The sequence below is a fragment of the Pseudophryne corroboree genome, chromosome 5 (assembly GCF_028390025.1).
Source record: "Pseudophryne corroboree isolate aPseCor3 chromosome 5, aPseCor3.hap2, whole genome shotgun sequence".
NCBI classification, from domain to species: Eukaryota; Metazoa; Chordata; class Amphibia; order Anura; family Myobatrachidae; genus Pseudophryne; species Pseudophryne corroboree.
In genome coordinates, this window is record NC_086448.1 from 89,080,844 (window position 1) to 89,103,344 (window position 22,501).

A 22,501-nucleotide genomic window follows, 5' to 3' on the forward strand; every position below is an offset into this window, starting at 1 on the left:
ATCCCTGAGAATGAGCTCTTCACTCTTCTCTCTTCCTCCTCTCCCTCATCCTTTCCCCATGACTACTGCCGCCTCCTCCCGCTAGCCCTCTTTCCTGCTTAGCTCTCTCTTCAAGTTTTCAAACTGTCCCTCATCACTTTCCCTTCCATCTACAAGCAAGCGCTCATCTCTCCTGTCCTAAAGCAGTGCTGTTCTCTCCTGGTTCTACATTTCAAAACATTTAATCAGTTCTATCTAGTGCATATGACACCAAAATGTAACTTTGATACCCTGACAGCATCCCCCCACCACTCTATAGCTATCTCACTGTTGATGGCATACAGTATTATACATAACGGATGGTGTGATGGTGAGCATTACTGCCTCACAGCACTGAGGTCATGGGTTCGATTCCCACCATTGCTCTAACTGTGTGGAGTGTGTATATTCTCCCCGTACTCACGTGGTTTTCCTTCGGGTACTCCGGTTTCCGCCAACAATTCAAAAATATACTGGTAGGTTAATTGGCTCCCTACAAAATTAACCCTAATGTGAATGTGTGTGTGTACATGTGGTAGGGTATATAGATTGTAAGCTCCACTGGGGCAGGGACTGATGTGAATGGCCAAGTATTCTCTGTAAAGTGCTGCGGAATATGTTTGCGCTATATAAATAACTGGCAAACACTAAATAAATAAATAACACATTCTCACCAGTCCCCCATGCCCACTACCCTCCCTACACCTATTGCCAGGCACTGCCATGTTGCATCCTTCTCCAAACATTGCCAAAAAGCAATTGTTTTCTCACTCTGTAGACTAGAACCCAGTTTAATCTGCTCTCATCTACAGTACTGTATGTACTATTGCAACCTTCTCCTATGTGCTCTTCTTCCCAGACATCTATCCCTAGTGTTCAGTATATTTTGTTGACTGTCTACATTGACCATGTAGATATTGAGCACGTCGACACTGATAAAATGTTTACATGCTAACAATATTGACAGATGGCAGTGGTTGTTAAGGTGGTAAGTACCTGAACCCTGCAGTTGCAACTAATGTTCCGGCGGTTGCGTTTGGAGTTTTGCATCCTTACCCCTAACCTTATCCTAACCCTAAACCTGATGTCGGCATTTTACAAAATGACTTCATTGAACTTGTCAACATTGTACACATGTTGTAATTTTGCAGATGCCGACATGTTAGCTGTCAACCTTTTAACCACGTTGGCATCATAACTGTTCACCCTGTACTGTTGACATTTGAATGTTGCCATTGCAACTGTCGACACATGCTGACTGCATCCCCTATCCCCTCTACAATTCATTCTGAGTGCCACTGCCACGGCAAGACTGGTCTTCTGCTCTTGCCACAAATCTGCTGCACCGCTAGCCAAATCCTCCAGCTGCCACTACTGATTTGCTGGAAAACCTTGTAATTCTGTTCTGCAATTATCATGGCCAAATGCGTATTAATAACACATACTGAGAACTTTAATATGTATTGGGGCAGATGTATTAAGCCTGGAGAAGTGATGGAAGGTGATAACACACCAGCCAATCATTACGGGTTTTAAAAATGACAGTTAGGAGCTGATTGGCCGGTGCGTTATTATCACCTTCCATTTATCACTGCTGTATCACTTCTCCCGGCTTAATACATCTGACCAATGTGTTTCATTTGACTAAATATTATTCTTTGGTACAGTATGTACAAATATTCCATCATTTTACCATTCCATTTATACAATATATTCTCTTCTAACTTAATGCAGTTTCCTTTATATCCATAGTCTTTATGCTGTACATAGTAAATGCAAACAATTGTGAGAATCTTGCAGATGGGTAATTTACAGACAATGCACTATCACATGCCTAGGTACTGTACGTAGAATCACGGACAGTGAACATGACAATACTTTCCATTCTCATTACCATGCCTAATCACATCACATGTTAATAAATGTTTTGCCTCTACAAAATGTATGAAAAGAGAGATAGTGTAGGAGGAAAAAATAGTTCAGAACAGGCTGACTAATTGTAATTATTTTGTGGAGTGATACTGCTGTGGCTTTGTGATGAGGTATTGGAGACCGTTGGAAGTAGTTAAGGCGTGTGGTTACACTAGGAGGTGTGCGATGATTGGGAAATAATGCACAATCATGTGATCTAATGTGTCCAATCATGTTAGTGGGCTTTCTACCATTATAGCACACCATTTTATAAATATACACTATATGGACAAATGTATTCGGACGCCTGACCATTACACCAACAGGGACTGTAATGACATATACTTTAATATGGAGCTGGTCCCCCTTTTGCAGCTATAACAGCTTCCACTCATCTTGGAAGGCTTTCCACAAGATTTTTGAGTGTTTCTGTGGGAATTTGTGCTCATTCATTCTACAGAGCATTTATGAGGTCAGGCCCTGATGTTGGACGAGAAGGCCTGGCTCGCAATCTCCTTACCAGTTCATCCCAATGGTGCTCAATGGGGTTGAGGTCAGTGCTCTGTGCGGGCCAGTTAAGTTCTTCCACACCGAACTCATGAAACCGTGTCTTTATAGTCCTTGCTTTGTGCACTGGGGCGCAGATATGTTGGAATAGGAAATGGCCTTCAGCAAACTGTTGCCACAAAGTTGGAAGCATAGCATTGTCCAAAATGTATTTATGCTGAAGCATTAAGATTTCCCTTCTCTAGAGATAAGGGGCCTAGCCCAAACCCTGAAAAACAGCCCCATACCATTATCCCTCCTCCACAAACTATACATTTGGCACAATGCAGTCAGGCAGGTAACGTTCTTAGGGCATCTGCCAAACACAGACTCTCCCATCTTACTGTCAAACAGAGAAGCGTGATTTGTCACTCCACAGAACATGTTTCCACTGCTCCACAGTCCAGTGTCTGTGTGCTTTACACCCCTCCATCCCACGCTTGGCATTGGACTTGGTGATATGAGGCTTGCATGCAGCTGCTCGGCCATGGAAACCCATTCCATTAATCTCCTGCCACATAATTTTTGTGCTTACATTAATGCCAGTGGAAGTTCGGAACTCTTCAGCTATGGAATCAGCAGAGCACTGGCGACTTTTACGCTTCATGTGCCTTAGCAGTCATTGACCTCGCTCTGTGATTTTACATGGTCCTCTGCTTCGTGGCTGAGTTGCTGTTGTTCCTAAATGCTGCCACTTTCTAATAATATCACTTACAGTTGACCGTGGAATATCCAGCAGGGATGAAATTTCACGAACTGTCTTATTGCAAAGGTGGCATCTTATCACAGTACCACACTCGTCACTGAGCTCTTCAGAACAACCCATTTTGTATCAGAAATGTTTGCAAATGGAGACTGCATGTCTAAGTACTTTATATATACACCTGCGGCAACGGGTCTGATTGAAACACCTGAATTCAATATAATTTACAGTTGTGGCTAAATACTTTTACCCATATAGTGTATATATAATTGAGGAGCTCAGCGGAAAAGAGGCACATGCCACGCAATGACTTTATAATAATATCATGAAATATAATACCAGGGATTTGTATTTTGCTGCTGGTGAGAAAGAGGCACAAGCCAACATGTAAGACGTTAGTAGAGTAGACGCTACATGGCAGAAGCTCCTTGATGGCAGCAAAAAATAAAAAATACATGTAGATGTGGCATGTGCCTCTATTCCACTGAGCCCCTCAATCAAAAGAACCTGTGACAGACATTTCAATCAAGTTTTTATATGGTAATATCAACATCAAATTAGATTTATAGCCCATACAGGTTTTTAATATGTATTTATCAGACTACTGGACTGACCTCTGCCTCCTATTCCTAATACGAATACAGTAAATACATGCTGGCATATTCTGACATCAGATACAAACATATATATATCTATATATATATCTATATATATATCTATATATATATATATATATAATATAGTGGCCCTCATTCCGAGTTGTTCGCTCGCAAGGCGAATGTAGCAGAGTTACACACGCTAAGCCGCCGCCTACTGGGAGTGAATCTTAGCTTCGTAAATGTGCGACCGATGTATTCGCAATATTGCTATCACAAACGAGTTAGCAGTTTTTGAGTAGCTTCAGACTTACTCTGCCTGTGCGATCAGTTCAGTGCTTTTCGTTCCTGGCTGACGTCATAAACACACCCAGCGTTCGCCCAGGCACACCCACCGTTTCCCCGGCCACTCCTGCGTTTTTCCCGGAAACGGTAGCGTTTTCAGCCACACGCCCCTAAAACGCCGTGCATCCGCCCAGTAACACCCATTTCCTGTCAATCACAATGCGAACGTCGGAGCGATGAAAAAGCCGTGAGTAAACTTACTTTCTTCATAGTAAAGTTACTTGGCGCAGTCGCAGTGCGAACATTGCGCATGCGCACTAAGAGAATTCTCACTGCGATGCGATGAAAATCTCCGAGCGAACAACTCGGAATGAGGGCCAGTGTGCGGTTAGCATACCGCTCGTCGGGATCCCGGCTCTCACCATACCGCCGCCGGGTTCCTGACAAGGACACCATTCCACCGCCAGTATACGAGCAAGGTAGGTAATTCCCCCTCTATGGATGTCCACTACTCCCATTGAGTGGGAATAGAACCTGTGGCAAGCATAGCTCGCCACCAAGCCCGCAAGGGGCTTTGTTGCACTCGCCCCCCTGCCGAAATTCTACCGCCCGGGATGCCGATGACGGGATCCTGACATTTGGCATCCCGGGTGGCGGTATATCATACCGAACCCATATATATAGGTAAATTTCATGCTCACCACAACTTTCTCTTTATGCGATCTGACCGTTGCTCCAAACCATTGGTTTGACTTGAATTCAAGGATCTGCTTGGTTCCATTGAGTCTGGCTTGTCTGTTACCTGCGCGGGAAGAAGAGAATTAGCCGCTGCTAACCCACCTGACATTGTTTCATGCTGATTTGCACAAGTGGGACATAAATTGTTAACTGGAGACTGGTAAACGGCGCTTTTCAAGGCGGCTGCATCATCAGCAGTTTCGGATTCTACATTTAAATTGAACTATTATTAAATATAAAATATGCCTGATCTAGATTTTAATATTATTGCCCTTTCAAATCCAGCGCCCCAACAGTGCTGAAGATGCGGTTACTTCTTAGTAAATTTACCCATGAGACAGAGAAACCTAGACTTGGACGGCAGATAAGAACCACTTGGCCCATCTCGTCTGCCCATGTGCATACACGCACTTACACACTAGGGTTAACTTACCAGTATATTTTTGGACTATTGGAGGAAAACCGGAGTAACCCCAGGCAAGTACAGGGAGAATATACAAACTCCACACAGTTAGGGCCACGATGAGAATCGAACCCATGACCTCAGTGCTGTGAGGCAGTAATGCTAACCATTGCCCTATCCGTGCTGCCCTAACACCATCCGTACTGATCTGTATGGGGTTATTGGCCCTCATTCCCAGTTGTTCGCTCGCTAGCTGCTTTTAGCAGCATTGCACACGCTAGGCCGCCGCCCTCTGGGAGTGTATCTTAGCTTAGCAGAATAGCGAACGAAAGATTAGCAGAACTGCTACTAAATAATTCTTTGCAGTTTCTGAGTAGCTCCAGACCTACTCCTAGACTGCGATCACCTCAGACCGTTTAGTTCCTGGTTTGACGTCACAAACACGCCCTGCGTTCGGCCAGCTACTCCCCCGTTTCCTCAGACACTCCCGCGTTTTTCCCTGACACGCCTGCGTTTTTTAGCACACTCCCGGAAAATGCTCAGTTACCACCCAGAAACGCCCCTTTCCTGTCAATCATTCACCGATCAGCAGTGCGACTGAAAAGCGTCGCTCGAACACCAGCAAATCTACTAAGTTTTGTGTTAAATAACTTAGCGCATGCGCTCTGCGTACCATGCGCATGCGCAGTTAGCAAAAAAATCGCAGCATAGCGAAAATCGGCAACGAGCGAACAACTCGGAATGACCCCCCTTGTCTTTTTGCAGCACAACCTAAAAATGCATTTAGGATATTAAATGCAAAAATTATGGAAACTTTGGATACTCAACAACTAAACAGACAGTAAGGGTTTTTTTTTAGTAAATACACCCCTAAGAATAAATGAACAATACATCTCAAAAAGACGACCCTGTCAAGTAAAGAATTATAGTTTCTACTTTAATTTGCAAAGAATTGAATACTTTAAAAGCAACAGTCCTCCCTTCTAAACAAGCAAACCTTATTTCCACCTCCACTTATACTGCTTCCAAAAACCAAGAAATTAGGGATTAGATCCTCACATAAGTAATTGAGGGTGGAAACATGCAAATTGTTACTTATAAGTCCCTCTCAGACCGCTGTGGACACAGAGACTACTGGTTAATAATGTAAATACAGCCAGACCTGTAGTCCTTGCAGGCAGCTGTTTCCGACTTATTAGTTCTCATCCCTGCAAGTTATTAACCAGCGCATTCCGGACTCATACTTGATGAAAGAGATGTGTTCCTGATTGGTGGTTTCTATGATAACCAGAAGTGTGAGAAGCAAAGGGACTCAATCATGGAGTGGAACACAAATGTAGAACGGTTTACAATCATCTTTGGAGACATCATGCAACTCGCTTGCGGTGGTGCACCTACAGTAGATTTCTGCTAAAATGCACGGGTCTGAGATGCAATATAGTGGTGTTTGTGGTTAAAGAGGATTCAGTTTGCCACACTTGCCTATTCCTCCAAAACGTCCGGAAGACTACCGATTAGCAATTTGCCTATGAACAGAGCCAGGCTGTGACTAGTAGAAGTTAATTGGGGGAGAAGCTGGAGCAGACTCTTATTTGCAGAACAGATCAGACATTGGCGCTGATTCAGCATGGGTTTTAGCTGTGCGAAAAATTGCACAACTACAACCCTTTACACTGACATGCGGGGGGGGGGGGCCCAGCACAGGGCAAGTACGCCCCGAATACTGGGTCCTGCCCACTGCTAACATGCGAGCGCTTCGCTCAGCAGTGAAGCGCTCGCATGATTAGGGTTGCCCCCTGACTACGCAGCCTAGGTGCGAAGGCAGTCAGACACCTTTTGGGTCGCAGCGACTGCGTGTTAAAACGCAGTTTAAGACCTTGTGCATGCACCTACCGTTGTTCTTTACTACGTAGCCTGAATGGCCATGTTTTGCAAATACTATAACACTACACCTTCAATAAAAGCCTAACACCAGTTTCAAGACAGTATAACACAACATCCTATTTCTAAAGTCAATGATAGTACGCCACTGTTACTTGTCCAGTACATATACACACGCCCTAATGTTGGTCCTGCTCCAAACGTGACAGGCATACCACATTTGCGGGTATGGATCACTGGGCCCACCCTAATTAGGTTGACAGTCATTAGGTCGACCACTAATGGTCACCATGGTCAAAGGGTCGACATGTGACAGGTCGACATGACAAATGGTTGGCACAAAAAAGGTTAACAATTTTGTTTTTGTTTTTTCTTTGTAAGAGTACAGGGAACCCCAATTAGTGTACCACGTCCCCTTGCATGGATAGCAAAAGGTTACTATTCTTAATCATTGTCCATGTGGATGGTAAAATATGAAAAAGGTTGAAAAAAATGACACCCCCCCCCCCAAAAAAAAAAAAAATCAGTGTCGACCATTCAAATCTGTCTACTTTCGTACCTGTCAACCTTTTACATGTCGACTTCTTGACCAAGCCGACCTTACCCACTCGACCTTTAGTGGTAATTTACTGTCAGCCTAATTAAGGCTTGGATACCCACATTTCCTGGGCCACAAATAGTGCTTGCTAGTAATGCTTCCTACAAGGGCATTTGACATCTCACATGCACCAGTGGTAAGCAGGGCCATACTGTATCTCCCAACGTTCCAGCAGTGGGGAATAGGGTGTCCACTCATGGGACAGACCATCCTTCCTAATTTGGGAAGTATGACATAGCACATTCCAAAGGGAGAAATCATGTCAGGCAATCAATACAGACGTGTCCACATGCACCTACCCACCAAATAACGCCTAAATCACCACCAACACCGGCGCTGGCAATGCAGGCAGCTGCTGTGTGAGACTCTGAGCCTAACCAAAGGTAAAAGGGACTGGCAGCTGATATGGGTGAGCAGCTCCACGCTTGGCACCACACAGCGTTGTGATTAATCTGCACCTTTATACCTATTTCACTGCAACACAAATACTAATCCTGAGTGCTGGGACATTATAAGCGACTTTGGATGCAGTTACCATGCAAATAAGATGCTAAATTCAGAAGTATGAGGATAAATCTATTACTTACAAAGACCCATCTTCCATTGTAGTTTTATTACAAAGCTTTCTATGTTTTATTCCACCACTACATCCGTGTCCTGTTTCCACACGACCACCTTTGTATACTACACCTGCACTAACTTAGACACATCTGGGACTAAGTAGGGATATCCTCAAAACTTGCCCTCCTAGGACCTTATCAAAAGGAAATCTTTGCTGAAAAGATCAGCACAGAATTTGTCCCAGGTCTACGTGTTGGAACCATTTCCACACATCTGCAGACTGAAAGATTTCCTCTAGTCCATCGAGAAGTAGTCAGACTTGCTGTCCCCAGCCCCATCATTTATAGCATATTGAATCCACTTTAACAGATGTTTCTGTTTAAAGATTCACAACAATAAAAAAAACCTGTATTATAACTTGGTATATAATCTTTGTCTCTATCCGGTAATGTTTAACATCAGTGCCCCAGAGAAGTCGGATTTTGCCTATTCAAAGATTAGCTGACTGAATCAGTTTGTTAAACATGATTATCTAAACATGAACGTTACTCCTGGCTTCAGATTAACATCATCTAAGCCTAACATGTCCTATGTCCAAAGAGAGTTAAAGCCCCCATACATCAGAGATTTAGATACCGAGCGAAAACGGTCAAGATTGGCGAATTGAGTATTTTTAACATGCGTCGTTTCCCGCTATTCCCCAACAGATTGCTAATCATCACTGGTCACTGGTTGGTGGATCTGGTTGGCGGCCCATTGCCGAATCCCAACATGGGTTCACAGTAGTGCTATTTAGAGCATTTTAACCGTGCAGCCGTTATACTTTGAACATGGCAGTTATATGATTAAAGTTCTAACATCCGCATGGGTAAAATTCTCTAAATAGCATCACAGCTGTGTTGGGATCCGGCATCAGAATTGTCATGTCAACTAAAGCTTGACGGCAGACCCGCCATCGCACTGACAGTGGCCAATTCTGGTAAGTATGTACACTTACCGATCGGCCACTCGATATGTTGGTCCTTACATCCAGTTGGGCAGGGATTTGAATTTGCCCATCCAGCTGTGACGACGGCCCCTATAGCCAGTGTATTGGTGGTCTAAGGGTTGTCCTACACACAGGCAGATGCACTGATATATCTATAACCCTACACAGACATACTGGGTGTACATACCCGTCAAAACGATAATGATATATCATCCGTTTGATCAAACGGATGACATATCACCCATTGTTTACCCAGCTTTACTCACTGTGGACATAAGAGTGTCAACCTCCATTACAGAACCCAAAAAGTTATGTTCAATATTAGTCCAGTAATCACTTAAAAAAAAAAAAAAGATCAAGTTAGTACTTCACTCTCTGGGGGTCATTCCGAGTTGATCGCTTGCTAGCTGTTTTTAGCAGCCGTGCAAACGCTATGCCGCCTCCCACTGGGAGTGTATTTTAGCTTAGCAGAAGTGCGAACGAATGGATCGCAGAGCGGCTACAAAATAATATTGTGCAGTTTCTGAGTAGCTCCAGACCTACTCAGCGCTTGCGATCACTTCAGACCATTCAGTTCCTGTCTTGACGTCACAAACACACCCTGCGTTCGCCCAGCCACGCCTGCGTTTTTCCTGGCACGCCTGCGTTTTTCCAAACACTCCCTGAAAACGGTCAGTTGACACCCAGAAACGCCCACTTCATGTCAATCACTCTGCGGCCAGCAGTGCGACTGAAAAGCTTCGCTAGACCTTGTGTGAAACTACATAGTTCGTTGTAATAATACGACGCGCATGCGCATTGCGCCGCATACGCATGCGCAGAAGTGCTGATTTTTTGCTGATCGCTGCGCAGCGAACGAAAGCAGCTAGCGATCAACTCGGAATGACCCCCACTGTTCTATTGATTTGTGTGTGCAAGTTCTCTGTGTCGTTATACGAGCATTGCCAAGTCTCAGTTGGTTCCGTCACTTGCTCCTGTACTCGATCATGGAGGCTCAGGCGTCCTAAATTGTATCGCCATCTCCTAATTAGTATACAGCAGCCTATTCTTTCCAGCACAAGTAGTAGTGAGGCTGAGAGGCGTATACTGTATATCTCCTGCATGTGAAGTAAGAAAGCCGAGGCCACTGTCCTGGCAAGAACATTTTAAATAAACGAAAAATAATTCCCAATTGCCGTGATAGGTGAGAATAAGAAATCTGCGAAACTGAACCAAGTAAGAAAACCTACAACGGGCCTAATTCAGCATGGATCGCTATTCAGAGAAATCGCAAATCGAGCGATTATCGAATGACTGCGCGTGCATAGCGTTTGGATTGCACACGCGCGAGGGGCAATTGCCACAGAAAATACGTACAAATCATGATCGCAATGTAGCCGCTGTCTGACTGACAGGAGGCTGGCGTTTCTGGCCGGAAACCTGCTGTTTTCTGAGTGTGTCAGAAAAAATGCAGGTGTGCCCAGGCGTTTTTGGGGAGGGTCTCTTCCAGGTCGTCTCAGTCTCATATTAGTGGCAGCCTCAGACCTACTTACATGTGCTAAGATGGCAAAGTTTCTTCGATGTTCCAGGAATTGCGTATGCATATGGATAGCGATCTGCGATGCATTTGCAATTTTCTTCCTGTCGGGGCAGCGCCTTCCTACTCGCAGACAACTGCAATCTCTCTGAATGGCAATCTATGTTGAATTAGGCCCCAAAATAACGTCAATAAAAAAAAAAAGTCAAAAGCTGTTACTTTTGTTTGCAGTTCGGGGGGAAATGTAATAGGGTGTAAGAATCAGAAAGTGAGAGATTTTGGGGGTCATTCCAAGTTGATTGCTCGCTAGCAGTTTTTAGCAGCCGTGCAAACGCATTGTCGCTGCCCGCCAGGGAGTGTATTTTCGCTTTGCAGAAGTGCGAATGCCTGTGCAGCAGAGCGCCTGCAAAAACATTTTGTGCAAAACAAGACCAGCCTTGAACTTATTCTTCGTGTGCGTTGATTCTAATGTTGGAGGGACGGCTTTTGACGTCACACACCCGCCCAGCGTTCGCCCAGCCACGCCTGCGTTTTCTCCGGCACGCCTGCATTTTTCCAAACACTCCCTGAAAACGGTCAGTTGACACCCAGAAACGCCCTCTTTCTGTCAGTCACCTTGCGGCCATCTGTGCAATTGGAATCGTCGCCAGAACCAGTGCAAAACCACAATGGACTGTGTACCCGTACGACGCGCATGCGGAATGCGGTGCCTACTCATGCCCAGATTTGCCGTTTTTTCCACTGATCGCTGCGCAGCGAACAACGGCAGCTAGCGATCAACTCGGAATGACCCCCTTTGTGAGAGTTCTCCAGTTTCTATTCTAAAGCGGCAATCATTTACATGATAAAAAACCATGATAATTTTGCCACATAAATGATCGCCACTTCAAAAACAAACAGGAGAACTCTCACAAAGGGGGTAATTCCAAGTTGATCGCAGCAGGAATTTTGTTAGCAGTTGGGTAAAACCATGTGCACTGCAGGGGAGGCAGATGTAACATGTGCAGAGAGAGTTAGATTTGGGTGGGGTGTGTTCAATCTCCAATCTAATTTGCAGTGTAACAATAAAGCAGCCAGTATTTACCCTGCACAGAAACAAAATAACCCACCCAAATCTAACTCTCTCTGCACATGTTATATCTGCCCCCCCCCCTGCAGTGCACATGGTTTTGCCCAATTGCTAACAAACTTGCTGCTGCAATCAACTCAGAATTACCCCCAAAATCTCTCACTTTTTGATTCTCACACCCCATTACATCCCCCCCCCCCCCCCGCCCAATAAGCTCAAAGAAAAACAATTTGATGCCTTCTCAAGGATATTTCAATACAGTGAAATTATACACAATGTTTGTGATAGCGTCCCTTTCATTTGGATGTTTCTAAAATGCATTCGTCAGTATATATGTATTACTAAATATTAACAAAGTGGTTTCATTTCTGCAGCAGAAGCAAACACAGTATCAGCCTATCAGTACCTTGTAATATCCAGCTCTACATAGGGGCCCTCATTCCGAGTTGTTCGCTCGCAAGCTGCTTTTAGCAGCTTTGCACACGCTAAGCCGCCGCCTACTGGGAGTGAATCTTAGCTTAGCAAAATTGCGAACGAAAGATTCGCAATATTGCGAAAAGACTTCTCTGTGCAGTTTCTGAGTAGCTCGAGACTTACTCTTCCAGTGCGATCAGTTCAGTGCTTGTCGTTCCTGGTTTGACGTCACAAACACACCCAGCGTTCGCTCAGACACTCCCCCGTTTCTCCAGCCACTCCCGCGTTTTTCCCAGAAACGGTAGCGTTTTTTCGCACACGCCCATAAAACGGCCAGTTTCCGCCCAGAAACACCCACTTCCTGTCAATCACATTACGATCACCAGAACGAAGAAAAAACCTCGTAATGCCGTGAGTAAAATACCTAACTGCATAGCAAATTTACTTGGCGCAGTCGCACTGCGGACATTGCGCATGCGCATTAGCGACTAATCGCTCCGTTGCGAGAAAAAAATAACGAGCGAACAACTCGGAATGACCACCATCATGTTACCATTTAAATTTAAAACAAGTGATATCACACAGTGAACACCCGACCACCAAGTAAACCAACGTGCATTTGTCATATTAAATTTTCAGATAAATAAAATGAATGAATCCATGTCTACCTAGCAAGTCTTTGTTTACTATACTACATCAGCTAAAACTATACATAGAGACATGACTTGGCAAGTGCTGAAAGACGGCATTAAGTGATACAAAACTCTACATAAACTCTGCTTACATTGAAAAGCGAGACTCTGGGCCACAAAGCAGAAACTGCAACCATCTGATAACAAATGTTCCCAGCTGAATACAGATTAGTAAAGTAGCTGAGTTTGATGTATTATTTTACCTCTGTCCAGTCGCACCGAGTATTTTATTCAGTCACAGAAGAAATTTATTGAACATTACATGAACCGGCCAACAGCAGCAGATACTGGGTTCTAAGCTGGAATCAGTAGCTTGCAGAGGATGATGGGATTTGTAGTTCCCAACAGGTCCTGTAAAAGGTGTATTACTTTTTTCAACTTTCCACACAGTGTCCACACGTCCATATTATTCCAGACAATTAGGAATCACGTCTGTGACAACATTATACAGTATATCACCGTATATATACGTTTCTACTGATGGTGGTTACATATTACCAAACATACAAGATTTGACAAAAAAAAACAACGAAAAAAGAAAATCTTGTGTTGACCTTTTGCCGACCTTTTGACTCTGTTGACCATTTGTACCTGTCGACATAATGCATGTCGACCTATTGACTGTCTGCCTAGACACTATAGATCTTCTATATCACATCCATATTCCTCTACCTTAGGTCATGCTGGCAAAAAGGTCATTCCTCGTTTGTAAACTACGGACCATTGGGTCGACTCAACTTAGGTCGACAGTCATTAGGTCGACATGCAGTAGGTCGACATGTACTAGGTCGACAGCTCAAAAGGTCGACACGAGATTTTGGACTGTTTTTGGTGTCGTTTTCTTTGGAACCCCAATTAGTGCACCGTGTCCCCTTGCATGGCGAGTGAAGTAAGGTGCTTCGCTCTGCTACCGCTTCGCTCGGCACAGGTTACCGTTCCAATCATAGTTCATGTGGACCGTCAAGTATGGAAAAATCAAAAAAATGAAAAAAAAAAAAGTGAAAAACTCATGTCGACCTTTTGACCTAGTACACATCGACCTAATGACCATGTCAACCTATTGACCATGTTGACCTAATGCATGTCGACCTTCAGTGGTCGACCTAAAGACTGTCGACCTAAGCTGTGTCGACCTAATGACCGTATCCCAGTTAATGCTATCTGTTTCTCATTGTGTCATATGGATGGCACTTAGATATTTGTATTCACTGGTGTACCCCCTTACGGGGTTAAAACAAGATTAAGGGGGACATTTACTAAGCAGTGATAAGAGCGGGGAAGTGAGCCAATGGGGAAGTTTCCCCATCAACCCACGTGGTGTGAATTATTAGATCTACACTAAAAAGGTCTACCTATTGACTGTACACCTTTTTAGTGTAGCTCTAATAATCCACTAATGTTAGACATGCACAGGGTCAAAAGGTAAACATAGAATAGGTAGACAGTAAAAAAGGCCGACAGGGTCAAACGGTCAACATGGAAATGTCTATACAAAAAAAAGGTAGGACCCATGAACATGTGCAGAATGGATTCTGCATCCTGGCACGTGCTCCCAAGCCGCAGCCTGATTGACAGGGAACGGGAGGTGGGTGGTGCAAACTGAGTCTATCCACGAATCAAGCCCTATGTACTAATAGCCTAATGCAGGAGAGTAGAGAAATGAGAAAGATCTCCAATATTCCAGGGAGTAACAGTTAGAATAAAGCCAAATCATTTTTATAAAACATGGAAAAATTAAAAAGTCAGTTGCAAGACGGGCTGTTAATAATCGCGCTCTGCTAGATTTAAGAGTCTTCACTCCTCAGCTCCGGCAGACAAGATGTTCATACATCTTGTCGATGTCGCTTCAAGCTTCGCCTCGGTGATGAGACAATATGTACCACTATAATACATCTCACCAAATTAGTTTTATCATCACAAGTTTTATCACTTGTTGTTAAATGATCTCCTAAATATTTTATCGCTGCTGATAGATAAGTAATCTGCTTCGTAGTCACAGGCGGGTGCTGCCTGTCTTCAGCTTTAGAGGAAAAAGAGCGGCAATGAAAGGCAGCACCCAGGGGTGAGCACAGTGCAGAGTGAAGGATAACGCTCTAAGGGGGGAATTCAAATGAAAAAGTCTGAAAAGTCAGTTGGGTGTCTGTTTTTCCTATCTAATAGACAGGAAAAAACAGACTCCCAACCGACTTTTCAAACATTTGAATTCCCCCCTAATAGTCTCTGTCAAACCAGGTTTCTTGCTTTCTCCTGACAGTTAAAGGGGGGTATTCAATTGTTTGAAAAGTCAGTTGGGAGTCTTTTTTTTCCTAATAGACAGGAAAAAACAGACACCCAACCGACTTTTCAAACAATTGAATTCCACCCAAAGTGTCTATCTCCAGTGTATTTCCTGTGCGTTTCAGCAATCTCAGGGCTTCCGCATTTTTCCTTCTGTGGCTATATGCACCTACCCCCACTCAGAAAATGGGAAGGGATAACTTACTGTTTCAATGTATTTATTTAATTGGCACATCACGCCTGGTGTACATCATCGTATATCAGAGGGAGTACTGATTTCTGTGGTAGCATGGCAACAGCACGTGGTGCAAAGCCAACACAGGAAATCACGTTAATGAACATCTGGTCTGGGGCTTCATACATAGATGGCGTTAGCACCACATTCCTTTGTTTTAGTGAACATCAAAGGGTCCCTGGGTGTGTTTGTTAGAGATAAACAATTACTTTATAGATTAATGTAAACTTTCCTCTTCCCTCATCTGCTTCACCATCTCTGACTTAACCTATCTTCTTTTCATTACTCCCTTCCATGGCACCAAATCCCTCGGTTTTCTGTCGCCCTGATATTTATTTCAGTGTCGTCTGCTAGTCACTTAGACCCCGCCACTCTTGGCGGTGACGGTAAACTGAACAGGCACAGTAGGTGCATCACGACTGCACGGACATACGCATTGCGGCCGCATCCGTGAAGGATGTCACCGCAATGTGACTGACAGCAGCGGGTGTTTGTAGGGCGGCAACACTGCGTTGGCGGGGCGCGCGAGGCGAGCGGGGACAGGCCAGCACCGCTTTTGGGGCAGCTGCGTGACATCACTCCGGAAAAAAAGATGGCTGCTGAACGCATGACAGCGCACCAGGGGTCAACCTTAGATATGATGCCTTGCCCTGTGCTGGGCGGCCCCCAGCATGTGCAAAGATGAAGGCCGATATGGCTGTGCATGCAGCAATCTGCTTCCATCTCTGAATAACCCCCTATCTACCCTGTACTTCTCCTATATTGTATGGAAGTCACTGATTTCTTGTTTTGCTTATTTGGTTATGTAATTGGGCGCTGCGGACCCCATGTGGCGCCATATAAATAAAGGATAACAATAATAATAATAATGTATACTGGGTTTGAAACACAGATTTAGATAATTACGTCCTCCCTTTGTCCAGAGCTATTCGCCGATGCTAAACATGATTCTTCAATAATCTCTGGGTAAAGGTTTCAATTGTATGTAAGGGTTCGGTATGTGTGACTGGCAGACAGGATGCCAACAATACCAACGCCGGCATCCCGATCTTTAAAATATCGACAGGGGCGAGGTAAGTATGCTATCCTCTCCCCCTACCCCTTAACCCCAACCCTCCCTTCCTGCAGCCTAACCCTAACCTCCCCCCTTGGTGCCTAATCCTAACCGCCCATCCACACCTCTCACCCGGTGGTCCCCCTTAGTGCCTAAACCTAACCTCCCCCGGAACTAACCTGCCTACCATACTTATGGTCGAAATGCCAGCTGTCGGGATTCCGGCACCGGTCTCCTGAACCTGTTGGGATTCCAGCGTCGGCATTCTGACAGGTGTCAGGATTCTGGCATCAGGACTCCAACCACCGGGATCGCGACAGCCGGTATCTTAACAGCACCCTTATGTAATGAGCACACGTTGCTGTATTGTAGGTGATGTGTAATACCTTGTTTCTCGATAGCTCATCAGAATCACACAGTGAGGTGTAACAGACCTTGTACAGCATGACACTTGCTACCTTGAGGACAGAGGCTGGGGAAAGCCTGATCTAGCACAATTTATAAAATGACAGGTTGCTATGGGCAACTTCTTCACTTTGGGGTATATTCAATTAGCGTCGGATCCATTCCGACATGCACTTGTCGGAATGGATCCGATAACCCCTATTCAATCTCATCTCAATTCGACTTTTTCAAGTTGAATTGAGATGAGGGACCCAGAGGAGGAGAGGGAGGAGGGGGAGCCGCGGGGAGACCAGCGGGCACAGCCGCCGGCAGACGGTGGAGATCAGCTCTACAGTAGCGCTGCAGGAGGTTGTCTCACAGCCGCCCGACCTCACGGCAGTGTCCACCCAGCTCCAGCAAGCATGACCTCACTTGCTGGAGCCGGGTGGACGCTGCCGTGAGCAGCGCGGCTGTGTGACATCCTGTTGCAGCGCTGTGCTGTAGTGCTGATCTCCCCTATATGCCCGCGGTTGTCCCCCGTCTCCCTGCGGCTCCCCCCCCCCTCCTCCTCTGGGTCCCACATCTCAGTCCGACATTTTCTTATGTCGGACTGAGATGGTCAAAAAGGGGGCTAAAACCTGTTGGTTTTGGCCCCGTTTTCGACACAAGCACGTGGATCGGCAGCTATTCCGCCGATCCACGTGCTTTTCGACAAGTCGAATACCTCAAATTGTCGAATATATTGAATAGGATGGAACCCCTTCCGACCTTAAAAAAGTCGAGAACTGCCGTCTTTTCGACAGACGGCAGCTTTCGACGTCAACTGAATATACCCCTTTATCTCTCTGGAAGGTTTGATACATTTCCCCCATAGTCTTGTATTTATACCATGAAAATGTTTTTCTTTTTACTTCCCTAGATACCACAGCTCTGCTTGTGCTTCCAGCATTGGCGATAATAGAATCACCAGAGACATTTGAAGTCATATTCCTGGATAACGTAAATAGCTAACTCTACAATAACAGAATTCAGTGCAGAAGACCATGGCTAGTAAGAGGAGAATCGTACAGCAAAAGTTGCAAGAGGGTGTGTACAAGCCAGGAAGCGTGCCTTGGACTGGTACTCACTCCAGTAGGAGGGTAACCTCTCCGTGTGTATACACTGTGCACATGTCTGGTAAAGCGAACCATATGGCTAAGACCCGAGCACCATTACAAGACATTGCTGGTCCTAATACAAAGCAGACGGCCTTCCTCTCACCCATCACCCTGTGAAGTGAAGGGATTTCCCACATGCACCGGCCGGCACTACGTTACCTCTCTCACAGCTAATGCACTTTATACAGAGAGTCTCTCTCATCCATCAGCCTGCCATGGCTTTCCCTCTGCGGCTGCGAGCTGACACGTAGCTGGGAGATATTATTTTGGTCAAAAGTCAATAAAACAAGCACTTAGCCTTAGCAAAGACACAGAGGAGACACTCTGGGGGTCATTCCGACCTGATTGCACGCTGCCGTTTTTTGCAGCGCAGCGATCAGGTCACTACTGCGCATGCATATGCACCGCAATGCGCAGTCGCGTCGTACAGGTACGAAGCGGATAGTTGCTGAGCGATGGATTTAACAAAGAATCCATTTGCACAGCCGACCGCAAGGAGATTTACAGAAAGAGGGCGCTTATGGGTGTTAACTGACCGTTTTCTGGGAGTGTTTGGAAAAACGCAGGCGTGTCCAGGCGTTTGCAGGGCGGGTGTCTGACGTCAATTCCGGACCCAGACAGGCTGAAGTGATCGCAGCTGCTGAGTAAGTACTGGGCTATTCAGAAACGGCACAAACTATTTTTGTACCGCTCGGCTGCACATGCGATTGCACACTTGCAAAGCTAAAATACACTCCCCTATGGGCGGCGACTATCTGTTCGCAGCAGTGCAAAAAGTAGCTAGCGAGCGATCAACTCGGAATGACCCCCTTTGTGGGCTAGATAGCAGGCTGGGAGTGGATGGTGGACATGAACATTTCAAAACTGCTTTGCGGAATATTGGCCACTGTCTGATGCAGAGGCGGACGCAGCGGTGATGTTGGAGGCAAGGGCCTGACGTTTTCGGTCTGCGCACACATCCCGGTAGTTACCGCTGGGAGTCACAGAACGAATTTAGATGCAGAGAGAGGCAATTTTAGTGGGCGTTCCTGGGAGGTAACGGGAGGTGACTAGCAAAATGCGGGCGTGTCGCCACCAGGGACTGCAACTAAAGCTAGGAGTAGGTGGATATGCAGACAATAAGGCTGATGGAAGGTGTTACTCATATACAGATGTGTCCACACACACCTATCCCCAAACATGCAGCAGACTTTGCAACTTAGCCAAGTGTCCTGCCAGAGACTTTTTCACAAAACATGCGTGAAAAACATGACTAATGCCACATAGTGTAAGTACAATGCATGAACACTGAATACTGATACTGCCATTTCATGTAGGGGTTCAAACGAGCAGAATCCCGACAGGGGAACATAAGTATACTAACCTTCTCCACATAGCCCCAAACCCTCCCTCCCTCCCTGCAGCCTAAACCTAACCCCCCTCCAGCAGCCTAATCCTAACCCTCCGTGGTGGCGTCTGTACTTAACTCCCCCTTCCCGCAGCCTAAAAATCCCCCCCCCCCTCCCCCTCAAAGCTTACTTGTCCAGAGTCCCAGCTCGTTTGGGATCCCGGCAGTCGAGATTCCATAGCCGGGCTATTGCTGGACCCCACCCACTCCCGGGCCCTGTACCGGCCAGAACAAATGTGCAACTATTGCTGGACCCCACCCACTCCCGAGCCCTGTACCGGCCAGAACAAATGTACAACTATTGCTGGACTCCACCCACTCCCGGGACCTGTACCGGCCAGAACAAATGTACAACTATTGCTGGACCCCACCCACTCCCGGGAACTGTACCGGCCAGAACAAATGTACAACTATTGCTGGACCCCACCCACTCCCGGGACCTGTACCGGCCAGAACAAATGTACAACTATTGCTGGACCCCACCCACTCAGGGACCTGTACCGGCCAGAACAAATGTACAACTATTGCTGGACCCCACCCACTCCCGGGACCTGTACCGGCCAGAACAAATGTACAACTATTGCTGGACCCCACCCACTCCCGGGACCTGTACCGGCCAGAACAAATGTACAACTATTGCTGGACCCCACCCACTCCCAAGCCCTGTACCGGCCAGAACAAATGTACAACTATTGCTGGACCCCACCCACTCCCGGGCCCTGTACCAGCCAGAACAAATGTACAACTATTGCTGGACCCCACCCACTCCCAAGCCCTGTACCGGCCAGAACAAATGTACAACTATTGCTGGACCCCACCCACTCCCGGGACCTGTACCGGCCAGAACAAATGTACAACTATTCCTGGACCCCACCCACTCCCGGGTCCTGTACAGGCCACTACAAATGTACAACTATTGCTGCACCCCACCCACTCCCGGGACCTGTACCGGCCAGAACATATGTACAACTATTGCTGGACCCCACCCACTCCCGAGTCCTGTACAGGCCACTACAAATGTGCAACTATTGCTGGACCCCACCCACTCCCGGGACCTGTACCGGCCAGAACATATGTACAACTATTGCTGGACCCCACCCACTCCCGAGTCCTGTACAGGCCACTACAAATGTGCAACTATTGCTGGACCCCACCCACTCCCGGGCCCTGTACCAGCCAGAACAAATGTGCAACTATTGCTGGACCCCACCCACTCCCGAGCCTTGTACCAGCCAGAACAAATGTGCAACTATTGCTGGACCCCACCCACTCCCGGGCCCTGTACCAGCCTGTGTAGGCCTGCACCAGGCTGCAGCTATGCAGCTATGATAGTTATTCCCCTGCATGTAACCTTTCCCTGTACAACTACAAACTGATACAATCTGAGTAATGGCCACTAACCTTATTATTGGTTAAAACAAAGGTGTGTGAGTACTGATGACAACACGCAGCTCTCCAACTTTTGTGGAACTACAAGTCCCAGCATATAATTCCAGCCTCTGGGATGTGTAGAGTAACTACCTTCCAGGTTGCTTACCTCAGCCTTATGGGAACGCATGAATTTATACACAATAAAACTTTTTTTTATAGAAAAAGGCTAACAATATATATTAGAATTTTTTACTTAGTAACACAGAATTTTGCAGCTATGATGTTTCATTCATCTCCGCTGCACTGGCCAGAGACCCATCATTTCCCATTTCCCTAAGGAATAGTAGAGGTCACTGAGCCTCCTTTCACAAGTACTGTACTAATTGCTGCAACTTCCACAGTGCAGCCGGCGAGTCCCACATGTGTCCTTGGAAGATTTCCCATTATGAGCGTATGATATTTCTGTACATGAATATACCGCTGCACATTCCCCATCCATAAATCATTTGCATTATGTTTAGGAATCATGTTCCCTCCCTTTGGTAAACCTCTGATGTTTTACACTTTAAACTGTATGTGCTGACTTATCCCAATGGTTATAAAAAATCCAGGGATCCGACTCAGATCTGATTGCTGCTGTGCATTTTAGCGGGCGATCAGATCCGAATGGCGCGTCGCACAGCTGCAATGGGCATCGGCGCCCTGCGACGGGATGGTGCGAAGAATCCATTCGCACGGGCGTTGCAAGGAGATTGACAGGAGGAAGCCGTTTGTGGGTGGCAACTGACCGTTTACAGGGAATGTCTGGTAAAACGCAGGCGGGATCAAGCGTTTTCAGGGAAGATGTCTGACGTCAGCCTCGGCCCAATCAGCCTGCTCTCATCGCACGAGAAGAGTAAGTCCTGGGCTGAGCAGAGACTGTACAAAATCAGTTTGTGCAGCTCTGCTACACATGCGATCACATACTTGCACAGCGAAAAAACACTCCCCTCTGTAGGCGGCGACTATCTGATCGCAAGACTGCAAAAACCGCTGCCCAGTGATCAGATCTGAATGACCCCCTCAGTTCTGTGGGATGTACAGCTTGGGCACCTATCCGCCTTGTACGGTAACTTTAATATCACAAGTTTTCCTGTGCACCTCTATGGGGTGAGAGGATGAGCTTGGGATGTGATTGGCCGCCAAATGCTGGTCCAGCACTGAAATGAACTGAAGCTGCCGCAAACAATTAAAATAAAAAAATAAAATAATAGCCAGAGGGCCGCATCTTTCTTACCAGTCGTTAAACCAAAGGAAACAGAATGGCCATCACATCTTGCAGCACAACTTATCAATGGGTTTCAAGAGACAGTTGTGTGTAATTATCAGCGGTACTTTATATTGTATCGCAGGAATACATAAGGGGGGTAATTCAGACCTGATCGCTCGCTAGGGTTTTTTGCAGCGCTGCGATCAGGTCAGAACTGCGCATGCGTATGCACCGCAATGCGCAGGCATATCGCACAGGTACAAAGCTGATTGCCGCTCAGCGATGGGTTTGTGCGAAGAATCCATTCGCATGGCCGTTCGCAAGGAGATTGACAGGAAGAAGGCGTTTGAGGGTGTCAACTGACCGTTTTCAGGGAGTGGTTGGAAAAACGCAGGCGTGTCCAAGCGTTTGCAGTGCGGGTGTCTGACGTCAATTCCGGACCCGGACAGGCTGAAGTGCTCGCAGCTG

General features: G+C 46.2%; 1 protein-coding gene across 2 annotated transcripts in view; it reads right to left on the bottom strand.

Annotated features, from left to right (window-relative positions):
- ITGA8 (integrin subunit alpha 8) overlaps positions 1–22,501 on the bottom strand; it is a 262,641-nt gene that overhangs the window by 211,706 nt on the left and 28,434 nt on the right. For both annotated transcript variants that reach the window (XM_063921465.1, XM_063921464.1), the window contains exon 3: positions 4,761–4,861. In XM_063921465.1, the coding sequence (XP_063777535.1) occupies positions 4,761–4,861 (101 nt within the window). The remainder of the gene's footprint in view (positions 1–4,760; positions 4,862–22,501) is intronic.